Source organism: Zootoca vivipara, chromosome 12 (genome assembly GCF_965207765.1).
Source record: "Zootoca vivipara chromosome 12, rZooViv2.hap1.1, whole genome shotgun sequence".
Classification (NCBI taxonomy): Eukaryota; Metazoa; Chordata; class Lepidosauria; order Squamata; family Lacertidae; genus Zootoca; species Zootoca vivipara.
In genome coordinates this window covers 7,092,363-7,107,130 of record NC_142595.1, presented here as the reverse complement: position 1 = coordinate 7,107,130, position 14,768 = coordinate 7,092,363, and the positions used below count along the sequence as shown (strand labels likewise).

The following is a 14,768-nucleotide window of genomic DNA, read 5'->3' as shown; positions in this document are numbered from 1 at the left end:
AATTTTAATTCCATGACACGTTTTCAGTCTTTATTCCTTATGATCCCTGGGGGCTGGGGCCGTGGTGGCCTGGTCACACAAAGCACAAATCCCCCTCCGGGCACATGGAACCAGTTGTGTTGCTCACTGAATCCTGCTCATGTCTTTCTTTTTCCATAGGCACAATTTCTATAGCAAACGATTCGTCCCAACTGCATGATCAACAGCAGCTGCTTGGACTCACCACCTCTGAAACTGGATGTCTACTCAGGTGCCTAAATATGTCTCAGAAGTGTTTAACTGTTAAACCTTAGATCAGTCAAAATAGATCTATTTCCCAGCACGAGAAGGCATCATTCATTCAGTGATTTCCCCTATCAGAGCTTCTGCACAGTAGGAAGCAATCTGTTTCCAAGAAGAAGCTTGGAATGTGTGGGGTACATAGTGATGGGTGATATGCCATTGACAGGAGCAGTGAATGACAAGGCAAGTCAAAAGCGCCACGGATCAAAAGCAGAACACACATTTCTCCTAAAAAAGGAAAGAGAGAAAGGAATTTACGCTACACAGCAGTAGGCAAAAGGAGCCAGTGCTGATTGCTACCCACCCTGAGATTGCTATACAAAGAGGTGTTCGAAACTGATTTTCATATGGCACTAAACTTTTTAATGTATTTTCTAGGGTGGAGTAAAAAAATGGCCTCTCAAAACTATCCATCTGTATTCCTGGTTAGCAAAATGGGAAGTGATGGAGTGGAGGGATTTTGCTGACTATTCTTGAGTGGGGTGTGTGGGGGGGGATTCTTAAAGGAAGGGGATAAAAATTACCATAAAATGATGGACCAAGAAAATTTGGGGGTCAATTAATAGTGAAATAAACTAATTTATTCCTATTTGCTGCAACTGCATTGATGTCAGAGCTGGAGTTGAGTGTAGGTCAGCAACGAAACAATACATCACCCAAGGCCAGTGAAGTTAACTGTTCATTCAAGGAAACAATCCACAGCTCACACCTAGTGGTCTCAGCAACTCTTTTTCGGAGGTCTTGCCCCAATGAAGTGGTTGTGAGGACCAAAGGCCCTCACCTTCCTGTGAGCTCATTAGGACTCTTCCTCTCCAGGGTCTTTCCCACGCAGTCCCATGTTAGAATCATAGAGTTGGAAGAGACCACAAGGGCTATCCAGTCCAACCCCCTGCCAAGCAGGAAACACCATCAAAGCATTCCTGACAGATGGCTGTCAAACCTCTGCTTAAAGACCTCCAAAGAAGGAGACTCCACCACACTCCTTGGCAGCAAATTCCACTGCCGAACAGCTCTTACTGTCAGGAAGTTCTTCCTAATGTTTAGGTGGAATCTTCTTTCTTGTAGCTTGAATCCAATCCCCTGGCCCTGAGTCTTTTTCCAGGGGGGTGGGTTGGGGTGGAGGATTCCCTAGGGAGTTCCCTGGCTGGTGCCTCCTTTGCATTCAGCCAGTCCGGCAATGGAGCTTTCATTTATTTGAATGTGTTCTTAATACTACTAAGGTGCTCAGGTTTGTACTGTGCTTTGGCTTGGGGAACGCTCCTCTGAACCATGTGTCAGCTCAGGGCACAGATGCCAGCAGGAAGAAGCAATAACACCACATTCTCTGGGTCATGACCAGGTCATTACCCAAGACCAGGAATGTGACAGCCTCTAGCCCGATGTCTGAACTGGGGTGCTTAATCCTAGGTGATATGTGTAAGAGCACGCATGGGTCTGTGTGCATGCCTGTATCTCGATTCCTGCAAGGCTGGGAATCAGGAAGCCTTCGCTCCTTCGCTTTTGCTATCGGATGACAGCCTAGCGCAATTAAAAATGGAAAGCCACCACCTACACAATCCCTCATGGAACGTTTGACAGTCATTTGACACCATTTGACCGGTTAATTGATCGGCATGCCAAGCTTAGTATAGACATGCTCTGCATTAAGAAACATCTCCCACGTGGATGACATCTGACTTGCATTTTCATAAATGGACCTGTTTACACACCCGGCTTCTATAGATAATGATGACATTCCATTGCATATCACTTCTGCTTCCTTTATAGCTCTGGCTTTTTTTTCTTTTTCTTTTTAAACGGACTGGCTTGCAATTATTAGCAAATGAAGATAAGGAACTGAGCAGGACATGTTGTTTCAAACATTGTGTTTTTTTTTTTAAAAAAGGTAACACAGCACATTACAATAGCCCGCTAAATATAGTCACGGATTAGAGAGCCATTGTTTCCAATCCTGCTATATAAAACTAAGACTCTCCAAATGGAATTCCACTTGACCTTTCCTGTTCCCACTGGCCTGTGCTTGTATTTAACTGATGCCGGGACAACGGATTTCTCCTCAGAGGTGTCCAGCGTTGACATGACAGGCCTTAGTGTTTTGTCCCCGCCATGTTCAGGAGACATAAGCTCAGTTCTTTGGAGCACAAGAGAGACCTTTCTACCCACGGGCCTGCCGTGCCCCATAATGACATGAGAAGTTTCTTCAGCTTGTCTCAGCTTGTCCTCTCGGCTGGCCACCTGAAACCGCCTCCGGTCTTAAGGCACTCAAAAACAACTTACTTTGAAGTGGAGATTCTTGATGCCCACAGCAAAAAACAGATCTGCGTAGTGGACAAGGTGAGTCGATGTGGTGTGTAAGGTTTTTCCCACCCACTACCTACCCCAGCATGCTGTGGAATATGTGTGTTCTTAAATGCATGACTTGCCCTGCAGTCCTAACTCCACTGACTTGGGAGTAAGCCCCACTAAATTCAATAGGACTTACTTCTGAGTAGACAAGGTTAGGAGTATTCTGAGTCTTGCTTTCCTGCCATATATATATATATATATATATATATATATATATATATATATATATGCAATAATTTTTTAACCTCCTTCCACCCTGGCCAAATTGTAAATGCATATAACTCATTCTACAGCTCGATAGGAAGAATCAAATTGTGTTATTTTTCTGTGGTGTTCATATTGCAGCTTATTTTTAACTTTCCATGTTAGATAGGACAGATTTTCCTCCCCCCCCCCCGGACCGTGGCCCTGATGAAACCCTGTAACGTTCAAACAGGGCAGAGAATCAAGCAGACCTAAGTGCAGAACTAGGCTTTTGAAGATGGGATACATTGATCTGTAAATCTCAAATTCTGCTTTTCTGCCTATTCCCCCCCCCTCCACTATAACTGAAGGCTCTTCTTTTAATATTATAGGCTAGATTTTTTTCACAGTGTTTGACTCCTACTTAGCAACTGCTATGGATTCACCTGCAGGAAGACAGAACAATTTTGCACTCGTAATGTCCTTTACAGATTCCAACATTAAAATAATGGTGAATATTCAGAGTCTTCCTGTTCAGTGCCAGGGTTTGATATCTGATGATATTTAACTTTGGATATTATGGCAGCAAATTATATTTGACATGTGATAGTATGTTAATGTTTGATTTTCAGGATGTGCAACCCTGTGCATATTTACTCAGAAAGTAAATCAGTAGGACTTAGTCCCAGATAATCCTGCATACATCTATATTTATCTGTATTTGTTATATATCATCTATATTTACTACTTTAATTTGATAGGAGGTATTCAGTTTCCATAATTGTCTGCGTTTTACATTCTCATTTGAAACCAGTGTTTCTTGGATGCACTCAGGCCATTTTTGTGGTAGAAGAGGATTAATAACACATTTGCATTGTACTTCAGAAGGTTCAAAAGTCCTTCACCTATAATCTTTAGAACAACCCTGTATTGTAGCTCAGTATTATTATCCCCTCTGGGCTAAAGGAATCTTGTGCCTACATAATAGAGGTGAAACTTGAACTTACTGACTCATAGCTCAGTCATTCAGTCGCTCCGACACCAGCTCATGGGATCACAGAAACTGAACATCTATCTACAAACATGCCTTAATGTGCATGATGTTACATTGTTTACATGAGCCTGCATTTGTGAGATGTGTGTCCTTTTTTAGAATGAGAACAATGGAACTTAAAGTGCTTCACTTTGGTTCACTTGTGCCCAGGGAGTTTGGCACAGTTCAGATTCAGAGGGAAATGTTTTAATCTTCTTAAATACCCCCTTGGCGTCTGTTAGAAAAATGCAAAAGCAAAGCAGAGTGAAAACAAATAAACAGAAAAGACAAAACCAAGTACAACATATTTTCTTCCCCTCCCATTTTTCAGATACCACCATCATCAACGCTTCTTGATGTAAAACATAAGTTTCACAAAGTATGTAAGTACCTGGCGGCCTTTTGCATAGGAAAAAAAGCTGTCTCCTATCACCAAGAACTCAGAATAAACTGCATGTGTGTGTGTGAGAGAGGCCCAGATCGAAGGGGTGGGTAAAGGGGGCTTATGCCCCAGGCGAACAACATACTTTTTCATACTTGCCACAGCCTGAAGCAATGCTGGAGCAGGCCCTTTTGGAATGGGCTCCTTTATAGGGTTTGTTCTCCACTGGTGGGGATGGAAACAGCCACATGGGAAATGAAGGCATGGGAGAAGAGATGGGGAGTGAGGGCGAAAATGGTAGGAGAGAGCAGCAAAAGGAGGAGCAACAAACAGCAAGGTAACCGGGGAGGAAATGGTTGAAAAAGCCTGCAATCGTAACCAGGTTTACTCAGAAGTACGTGCTATTAAATTCAATGGAGCTTACTGCCAGGTGGATGAAGTTAGCAACAGAGGCATTTGGTCTCCTCTTTTTGTGGGGGTGGGGGTGGAGAATGGGCTGTAATATGGTGCATAGTCTTGCTTTGCCGCAGTGCATGCGCAATCTCAATGCAAGTTATCTGAACAGTTGAAAATTGCTGCAATTTATTATATGGGATTGTCGAGCAGGCATATACCTGTAGGAGATAAATTCTTCCTGATGAGCAACAAGTTTTCCACAAGCCATAGATATTTAAAGACAGCTGAGTGTCTTCTGGTGCTGGTGTTCATTCTATCTAAAGCTCATCCCATGGGAATTCAGAGACAAAAAACCCCTCATGTGACTTGTTTATGAAGATACAGAATGTTTATTCTCTGAATCAGAAAGTGTTTCTCTTCCCTCCCACCACAGGGCAAACAGTCACAGATACTATTGGATCAACAAGTTCTTAGAGAAATTCTGGTTGTAAAAGTATTGCATTTAGGGACTTAGTGCTTAATGCAATGGCCTTTAAAAGATCTCTTTTTTTAAATTTAAGTGTTTAATTTTAAAGCTATCAGTTTGATTCTGAAACTGAATGGAACAGATTTTTAAATGTTTTACCTCCAGGGCCAAATGAGAAGTGGAACTGGATATCTTATGTTTGCTTTTTTTCGCTTTCTTTTTTTTTTTAAGAAAGGTAATACTATCTGCAACAGACCTGAATCAGGTCAGAAGACCCACCCCACTTTCTGCCCCCTTAAAAATAAAAAAGCCAAGCACATAAAGCTGAATGTTCATAAGTTAAATTCTTGTAAATTGCACATCTATTGTATTTGCTAAACTTTAACCAGCCTTTCTTCAAAGGAATCATAGAATCATAGAGTTGGAAGAGACCACAAGGGCCATCCAATCCAACCCCCTGCCAAGCAGGAAACACCACCAAAGCATTCTTGACATATGCCTGTCAAGCCTCTGCTTAAAGACCTCCAAAGAAGGAGACTCCACCACACTCCTTGGCAGCAAATTCCACGGCCAAACAGCTCTTACTGTCAGGAAGTTCTTCCTAATATTAGGAAGCTTGGGCTAGGATTCCCTGCAAGCCTCTCATCTATGTATTTGATGCACACTTGTTTAATCTGATGAAAAGGGTGTAGGAAGAATCCACCCTGATCATGGCTGTTCTTTAAAACTTGTTAAAGTGAATCCAAGCAATAAGTACTGTACTGTACTGTAAAAGGCTTTCTGTGGGAATCTTTTCTTTAGTCTGCAAGATTCCTGCTTGAAGTTCACAACTGGGGAGGGGGGGTAGCAGCAGTGCAGACTTTTGCCCCCCTGCGACAGCAGCGCGGGAGAAACACATTGGCATATTGCGTGAGCACTTTAGGCAGCAAGTGCAAATATTGGAACATAAGGACATGTTGATCCATTCTCCCCATCAGTGGTGATATACTTGCATCAGCATAATCCAGTGTCACACATTTTATTAATCAGAGGAAAAGTGGCTTAATCAGCTATATGCAATGTTGAAATAGAAATGTGTGCAGCTGCTATCCCAATATTATGGAGACGATGGTGGAGATAAAATAGCCTTAATCACCACTCTTTCATACATAAAGCTCAGCCTTGATTGATTCCTGATTTGGATGATAACCAAGAGAGCTAAAAAACAACCCAACAACCCACGATGCTGTGGGAAGTGGTCCTCTTTAGCGTTACAGCCAACCAGCCACGCCACCTTTTAGGAAGCACCATTCCCCTGTCCTGGGGTGTAGGAGGGGGGGCGGGGCGGTTTGTCATCCTGGAGGGGGGGTGACAAAATGGCACACCATTGGGGGGCACTTGCCGTGGGGCCTGGCCTGCAGCGCGCCTGAGCCATGCGTCTCTCCTGGGAGTGATGCGGTGACTCGGGACCCCAAGCTGTCCGAAATGGCAGTGTGGGGCTTGCGTACGTCAGGTGGACTATGTGCGCGGATCGCCGTGGAGCCCCCATGCGCAGATCGCTACGGCGCCCCCCCTGGGCGGATCACCGTGCCGTCCCCGTGCACGGGATCCCCCTGCCCCCACCGCTCCAGGTGGCGAAGCAGCTAGCTACGCCCCTCCCCCTGTCCTCCTGGTTTTCATTCCCCACCCCACCCCCATAACAGACACCCAACATTATTCTGTGCGTACTGAGCATGCTCAGTCTGCATTAGTCTGGGGTGTGTGGTTTCGGGTTGCTTTTTATGTTTGTTTGTTCGCTTAGAAAATTTATTCCTTTACAGTGGTACCTCTAGTTACGAACTTAATTTGTTCTGGAGGTCCACTCTTAACCTGAAACTAGAGGCATGCTTTGGCTAATGGGGCCTCTTGCTGCCACTGCGCCACCAGCACACAATTTCCGTTCTCTTCCTGGGGCAAAGTTCTCAACTCGTGGTAACTCTTCCAGGTTAGTGGAATTCGTAACCTGAAGCGTTTGTAACCAGAGGCTCAAGGTACCACTGTATAGTGTGTGTGTGTGTGTGTGTGTGTGTGTGTGTGTGTGTGTAATTCTTATTATATTATATTTATTATATATATTTGTACTTCTTTAAACATTTGGGTTTCCTCGAGCCTGTTGACACCTCATGTTGTGTTTTGGCTATATAAGGATTAACACTCAGAGAACCGATGCCACAATTAGGATTATAAATGGGTCCTGCAACAAACTGTTACAGTAAGGTGCTTCTTCTGTTCAGGGTCACTATATACAGTATATTCCTGCGTATAAGACTACTTTTTAACCCAGGAAAATCTTCTCAAAAGTCAGGGGTCGTCTTATACGCTGGGTCGTATTTCTTATACAGTGAGTATATCCCAAACTCTATATTTTAACTGGAAAAGTTGGGGGTCGTCGGTACATCCACACACCCCAGATTCCCTGCCTCAACTCCTTGTTAAATGAGCATGCTTAGTTGGAGGGGGGGGACTTCCCCTTGGAGAGGTGGTGGTGTTGTTGTTGCTAAAGGTTTTTTTTTTCATTCTGCAAACCTGAGATTTTCCTCCAGCCTGCTGAGAACAGAATGTCAATTGGATCTCCTCTGTTTATATACTTGTTGACATACTCAAAGTACTCTAAATCTTATGGGAGACATGACTTACCTTTGCAGAAGCTATGCTGGTTCTGCTTCAGCAAGGCTTGTTTTTCTATATGCTTGGTAATTATATATTTAACAAAGCTTTCCACCAGGTTCCATGGGACAGATGTTAAGCTAACCAGCCTGTAATTCTCAGCATCCTCCCACATAGCCAAACCAAACCAGTCTCAGTGTATAGTATTTCATCCTTACCCTATCAGTTAAAATTGGTTGAGCTCAATCAACTACATTTTTAGTTGATTAATATGTACCAATTTATAAGCTAGAACTCCTAGCTATTAAAATACTAAATGTATTCCATTGCAGTGGGGCCAGATAATTTCTGGAGATAAAACAAATATGTTTTCCCTTTGCTCTCACATCTGAACATAGGCACTCACTGGTGTCTTGTTCATATTTTAACAGTGATAGTATTTCAGTTCCTCTACCACAAGCACCACAAATTTTAACAGCAGCATCCAGCCAAAGTGAAGCAAGCTCCCGATATATATATTTATTTTCAGACAGAAAGTCTTCTAGGTGGTATAGCTCCTTTCCAGGAGCATTTTCCAGTGTGGGGGAGAATGAAACACAGGGTTGTCAAAATGATACCATTATCTTTCTGCAGTTGCACCGAAGTGTTCTTGAGAATTCTCAGACACTTGATTCCCATTCACCTCAAATGACATTTAGGATGACCTTTGCTATTTAAGGCCTGGACAACCTAGAGATCAAACTTGATGCATTTCACGTTCTTCAGAAAATATGTGCCCTGGTTGATATGAAATACACATGAAGTAGGAGATTTAAATATCTTCCTATTAGGTTAGCTGAGGTCTTTAAAACTCTACTCTGTTTTTGCATTGTGCTCTCATTTTTTGCGACACTGTTCTAAGAGCAACCTTCTTATTCTTTTTAAAAAAATGTTTCGGAGTGAAAGGTACATTTTTTTCCACGTATTTGAATGCAGGTCCCCAGTGGTCGCCATCTCGCATAGGCCTGCGACTTGAACGCAGTAAGTACTCGTTTTTCTGCCAAGGTACTCCCGAGCTGGGTTTTCCAAGCATGGGTCTCTGGCTGTTTTTGGACTACAACTCCCATCATCCATAGCTAGCAGGACTAGGGGTCATGGAAGATGGGGATTGTAGTCCTCAAACAGCTATAGGCCCAAGTTTGAGAAGCCCTGCTCTGGAGCATGTTTTCTGAATGAATGTCCACATTACCTTTTGTACATGAGAATGAGCTTCCCAATGTTTATAATAGGGATAGACGAACCAAGGTTTGCTATATTGACCGTGCCAATTTATATTTCCCCCAATATTTTCACAGATTTGCAAATGTGAAGATTGTCTTATATTTCATGAATGCATTCACATCTTCAGTTTGCTAGTCTTGCCAGAAGATCCCTGGGAAGTGAAGAAGGGGTGGTAGCCCCAAGCGTCACCTTCCTCTCTGACCAGCATGAACACGGTGTGTGTTGCTAGCGCTGGTCCATCTTTTGTTCTGCTGCTTTCATGCTGACCAGAAAGGAGATTGCTTGCCTGTCTTCCTTACCGGCTAGAAGCGTGAATTCCAGCCAACAGGAACTCACACTTTGCAAGTCCACCATCTGAGCAACATGAGCAAATAAATAAGTCCCGGGACAATATTCACATCCTGCATCCTTATATCAGTGTCAAGTGATTTCTCTGTGAAGGTATTGAATCAAATGCTGGCCACGCAATGTTCGGTCACTGTGATATATACCCCCGTGACTGTCCTGCAGCTGTTGCAGACTTGGTGTAATCTTGTGCTCCCATTCGAAAGTGATTTGTGGACTGGCAGGAAGCAAATGTGGTATGAGGCCATTTGAACGCTACCTGAACAGATTTGGCATTTCAGTGGCTATGTGTTAGTAGGACATCTCATGGAATTGGGCTGAGCATGTAACACATAAGCAGTGTTTGAGTTCAGACTGCGTCACCTCCTTCTGTTTCTTTGTTATCATAGATGGGTCTTACTTGAGAGACTCCGTCAACATAAAGGCCCTTGCAGCTTCTTCTATCATTACGCTGTATTTCACGGACATGGGTCGGCAAGTCTCCTGGACAACAGTAAGTTTAACTTTTGGTAAAATGAACACAGCAGAGTTGTGCATTACCTTGAGGTGCTTCTTGCTTTGTTGGTCAGTTTGTCTTTATCGTTTTCTTTCTTAAATTTTTTATTTATTTTCCATTTAATATTATACATTCACATCATCATTGTCCACTATACCACCCTGGCTTTTTAGAGCCTATTGACTTCCTTCCCTCCCGCCTCATGGCTTTCGAAATTAATCTTTATATCATTGCAATTTATACATTTTCCAATTCTAATTGGACTTATTACAGAATGTCTCAAAATTTAAATATAGACAGATAGAAAAATTCTCATTGCAAGTCATCGGACAACCCTGCTAGCGATGTTAGTTGCTTACAATGTATCTTTCAAATATCGTATAAATTTACTCCAATCCTTTTGGAATACTTGATCGTGCTGGTTTTGGATTTTTCCTGTCAGCTTCGCCAGTTCTGCAAAGTCTATCATCTTCATCTGCCACTCTTCTTTCGTTGGTACTTCTTGCTGTTTCCATTTTTTGGGCTAAAAGAATTCTTGTCCCGGTTGTTGCCTACATAAACAGTCTTTTATCTTCCCTTGGTATCTCTTCATCCACTATACCCAGTAAAAAGGCTTCTGGTTTTTTAATAAAAGTATTTTTAAATATTTTCTTTAACTCATTATATACCATTTCCCAGAAAGCTTTGACCTCTTTACAAGTTCCCCTTTCTTTTCTTTTTTTAAAAATATATATTTATTAAAGATTTTCTCAAACAACAAAGCATACAAAACACAAAAAGAAAATACAAGACATAGAGAAAAAAATACAAAAAAATACAAAACAAAACAGATAAAAAGAAAAAGAAAAAGAAAAACAATATCCTAGCAATCAATCTTATCATAACTTCCTTTTAGAACTTCCCCGACTCTCTTCATATTGGGTCCATTATCACAGCTAAATTAACAGTATTCAATATATTCAATATATTCCATCAAATCTATTTAAGATATTTTCTAAACCTATTTATGATATTTTCTATACCGTCCCTTTCTTTACATTTCCAGCACTCATTAGTTATTGTCTTGTACATTTTAGCCAATTTACCTGGTGTTAAATACCATCTGTACATCATTTTCATAACATTTTCTTTAAGCACACTGCAGGCAGTAAAATTAATACCTTCCTTCCACAACCTGTCTTCATCATTTTCTAATGAAACTTCCACAAGTGCTTCCACCATGCTAGGCCTTATTGTACATTCCTGGAGCTCCTTTGGACAAAGGTTTCGGTAGATTGGAACTGACTCATCAAAAGAACCCATAATAGCTAAAAGCCTGGCTACAAGTCAGGAAGAAACTGTTTCAAATTTCAGCTCTGCAATGACCTTACTAGGCAACTCACTCTCCCTCAGCAATACAGTGGTACCTCGGTTTATGAACACAATTGGTTCCGGAAGTCTGATCATAAACTGAAGTGTTCATAAACTGAAGTGAACTTTCCCATTGAAAGTAATGGAAAGTGGATTAATCTGTTCCAGACGGTCCGTGGAGTACTTAAACTGAAGCGTTCATAAACTGAAGCGAACTTTCCCATTGAAAGTACAGTGGTACCTCTACTTAAGAATTTAATGCGTTCCGAACGCACATTCATAAGTCGAAAAAACTTGTAAGTCGAATCCCATAGGAATGCATTGGGAGAAAAAAATCGTAAGTCGAAGCAACCCTATCTAAAAATTCGTAAGTAGAAAAAATCCTATCTAAACACCATCCAAGATGGCGGACGGAGCTCCATTCGTAAGTAGAAACATTCGTAAGTAGAATTATTCATAAGTAGAGGTACCACTGTAATGGAAAGTGGATTAATCCGTTCCAGATGGGTCCGCGGAGTACTCAACCTGAAGCGTACTTAACCCGAAGCATGGGTGTAATTGGTTCCGGAAGTCTGTTCATAAACTGAAGCGAACTTTCCCATTGAAAGTAATGGAAAGTGGATTAATCCGTTCCAGATGGGTCTGCAGCGTTCGTAAACCGAAAATTCGTAAACCGAGGTGTTCATAAACCGAGGTTCCACTGTATGGGGAGAATCATGCTGCCCTTCTTTATAAGGTTGTTGTGAGGATTACAGCAAAACAATGTTTTGTGCTTCCTTTTGAATATACAAAAATGCTATATAAATACAACTTGTTCCACCTCCTATTCTGTGCATGCAGCACAGTCCCTGGTCTGCTGCAGCTTGGTCAGTGCAAAAAGCTACATGATTCATCTTTGTCCACCATGGTGAAACATTATGTAATTAATTACATTATTCCACACCATTTCAGTGCAAAGGAAACATACTGCAAATCGGAAAAAGAACGTCTTCAATTATGTATCATTGCACATCGTTCTCAGACTGAAAACAACAGCAAATACCAGTCGTGTTTGCTGGATTAATTCTCATTCTCTGACATCCCTAATCTGAGAATTGTAAATTTGGTCAGTTCATGGACAATACATCCTACAACTTCTCTAGCTACCACCCGGGATGTAAAAATTGGTGTATAACACACATGGTAAGAATCTTTCAAACATTACTCCTACCATGTTGTGCAGGACCATGGTGAAAATGTATTTGTTGGTCTGAATGCAGAGCTTTCATGCTTAAACTGATAAATGAAGGAAGCCGCATTAACCTTTCTAATGTTGTAATAATAATAATAAAAATAATAATAATAATAATAATACCTTTATTGTCATTGTACAACCTGTGTACAATGAAATTAAAGGAACCTCCCTCCCCCAACACTCAATCTCTTATCGAACAACACTCCACCTCGCAAGTCAATTTTGCTATGTTATTTTTCATTCAACAGCCTAACAGCCCACGGATAGAAGCCAGTTTTTAGCCTGTTGTTACGCCTGTTTATACTTCTATATCTCCTGTCTGAGGGTAGAAGATTAAAGAGGTGATGGCTGGGGTATGAGACATTCCTGGGAATTTGATCCCTTGCAATGCCATCTAGCGGACTCAAGGGACAGCCCATGATATTGTGTGCTGTATTCACCACCCTCTGTAGAGACTTTCTGTCCTTGGCTGTCAGGCCAGCATACCACACTGTGATACAATATGAAAGGACACTTTCTATTGTGAACCGGTAAAAGGAGTTCATCAGTTGTTGTTTGACATTATTCTTTCACAAGACCCTGAGGAAATGGAGTCTCTGTTGGGCCTGACCACCTGAGTTATGTTGATTTTCCAAGTGGGGTCCTCACTAAGGTAAACTCCCAGGAATTTAAAGGAGGAGACTCTATCCACACAGCCCCCCCCCCCGATATACAACAGGACAGGTTCCCCTCTCTTCCTCCAGAGGTCCAACATCACCTCCTTTGTCTTACTAATATTTAGGTGCAAATTATTCTCTAAGCACTATGTAGATACTTTTTGAACCTCCCCCTTGTACGCTGTTTCATCTCTGCTTGCAATGTGCATAGATATTACCAGTCTGTGAAAAACTTGACTGGCCATTTGTTTCGTGTATGTGGCTCAATAACCTGGAAGGAAATGAAGAAATGACCTGTTTGCAAATGCTTCCTAGCCAGGTCACCTAGACCAGTTGATCAATTTTTTAAAGCAGGTTGTCACCAACAGTATCACCAAACAGCATTTGCTAGACCAAGAGAAGAAATTCTATATGAGAGATGAAGAGAGAGCTATTCTCGATTAGTTAACCAGAACTCAGGATGTGCCTTTAATATATGGTGGTGACTCAGAAATGCTGTGTCACCACCATCACTGTGAGTTTCTCAAATTAATGATCTAGGCAGATGATGCTTACGGTCTGAATTGAACATTCTCTCTGGCATTCATGGAATCAGGAATTAAGGGAAACATCCACCCCTTCTCTTCTTCTGCCACATATAAATAGATGACACACAGAAGCATACTAAGCATTCAGTACATTTTGTATCAGTCGGTGTGGACTCTTTTGTGAATGTGCATCCTGCTCCAATTTCAGCAGTTAAGAAACTAAAGCCAGCACTTTAGATAATCTATAGTGCAGCTGCTTTTTATCATTGTTGCTGCTAATTTCTCCCCTCGATGTGCTCTTCTCCTCCCCCAACCAAAGTCAATAAGCAACTTTAATAGTTTTCTGTTCTTGACATCACAGTGCCTCGACTGTGCAGCTGACTGATGCCAAAGATGCCCAGTGACATTGCCAAGCTTGACTAATTCATGCTTTCTTATGGAAGGACCAGGGCCGTCTTTACTTGGAGGTGCAAGGGGGGTGCGAGGCACCCAGGAGCCGAATTCTGGGGGGCACCAGGCACCCACCGCTGAAACTGCCTAAGTTCTTAACTATCTGTTACAAAATAATAAATAATTTTGATCAAGCTAGAAAAACAAAATACATATATACCTAGGTATTACCGAAATGTATACCTACTGTTTCACTAAAGGACTTTTGACTTTGTGCATTCATTTACCAAGCGGCGGTGCTTGTCATTCACAACGGCTCCGTGCATGTGAAATTAACTCTTACATCAAAATATTATGTTACATATTGTATTGAGGTGTGCTGCTATGCGGCAGCAGGTTCAGCGGCACCTTTGACACAACTGATGTTTCTCCTAAGTAGGTGCCTAAACAATACTTATAAGTTTAAGTGTGGTAGTGTTGTATACTTAAGTATAAGTGTACTGTAAATAAATGAGCAAATAAAAAAGTTTGGTTTCCCCCCGCCCTTTGCACCCCGGCGGCGCATATGCTAAAGACTGCGCTGGGAAGCACCAAAATAGTCCTACAAAAGTAGACTGGCAGAATAAGCTAATAGAATATGTGGAATTAGCCATGTTGACTGCACAGATAAAGAAATCAGGATGAGTCTGCTATAGAAGAGGAGTGGGAATACTTTGGATAATACTTATTAAAGAAATAACCAGATAACTTTCCAAGTATGGCCTGATACATGAGCAGTAGTGAAAAACAATCAGAAG

The 14,768-nt window shown here is 41.8% G+C and overlaps 1 protein-coding gene across 2 annotated transcripts in view; it reads left to right on the top strand.

Moving 5' to 3' along the window:
* Window positions 1-2,340: 2,340 nt before the first annotated feature.
* TECRL (trans-2,3-enoyl-CoA reductase like) overlaps window positions 2,341-14,768 on the top strand; it is a 30,397-nt gene continuing 17,969 nt past the window's right edge. For both annotated transcript variants that reach the window (XM_035136430.3, XM_060282228.2), the window contains exons 1-4: window positions 2,341-2,616; window positions 4,176-4,227; window positions 8,689-8,733; window positions 9,708-9,811. In XM_035136430.3, the coding sequence (XP_034992321.3) occupies window positions 2,389-2,616; window positions 4,176-4,227; window positions 8,689-8,733; window positions 9,708-9,811 (429 nt within the window). In that variant the 5' untranslated portion in view covers window positions 2,341-2,388. The remainder of the gene's footprint in view (window positions 2,617-4,175; window positions 4,228-8,688; window positions 8,734-9,707; window positions 9,812-14,768) is intronic.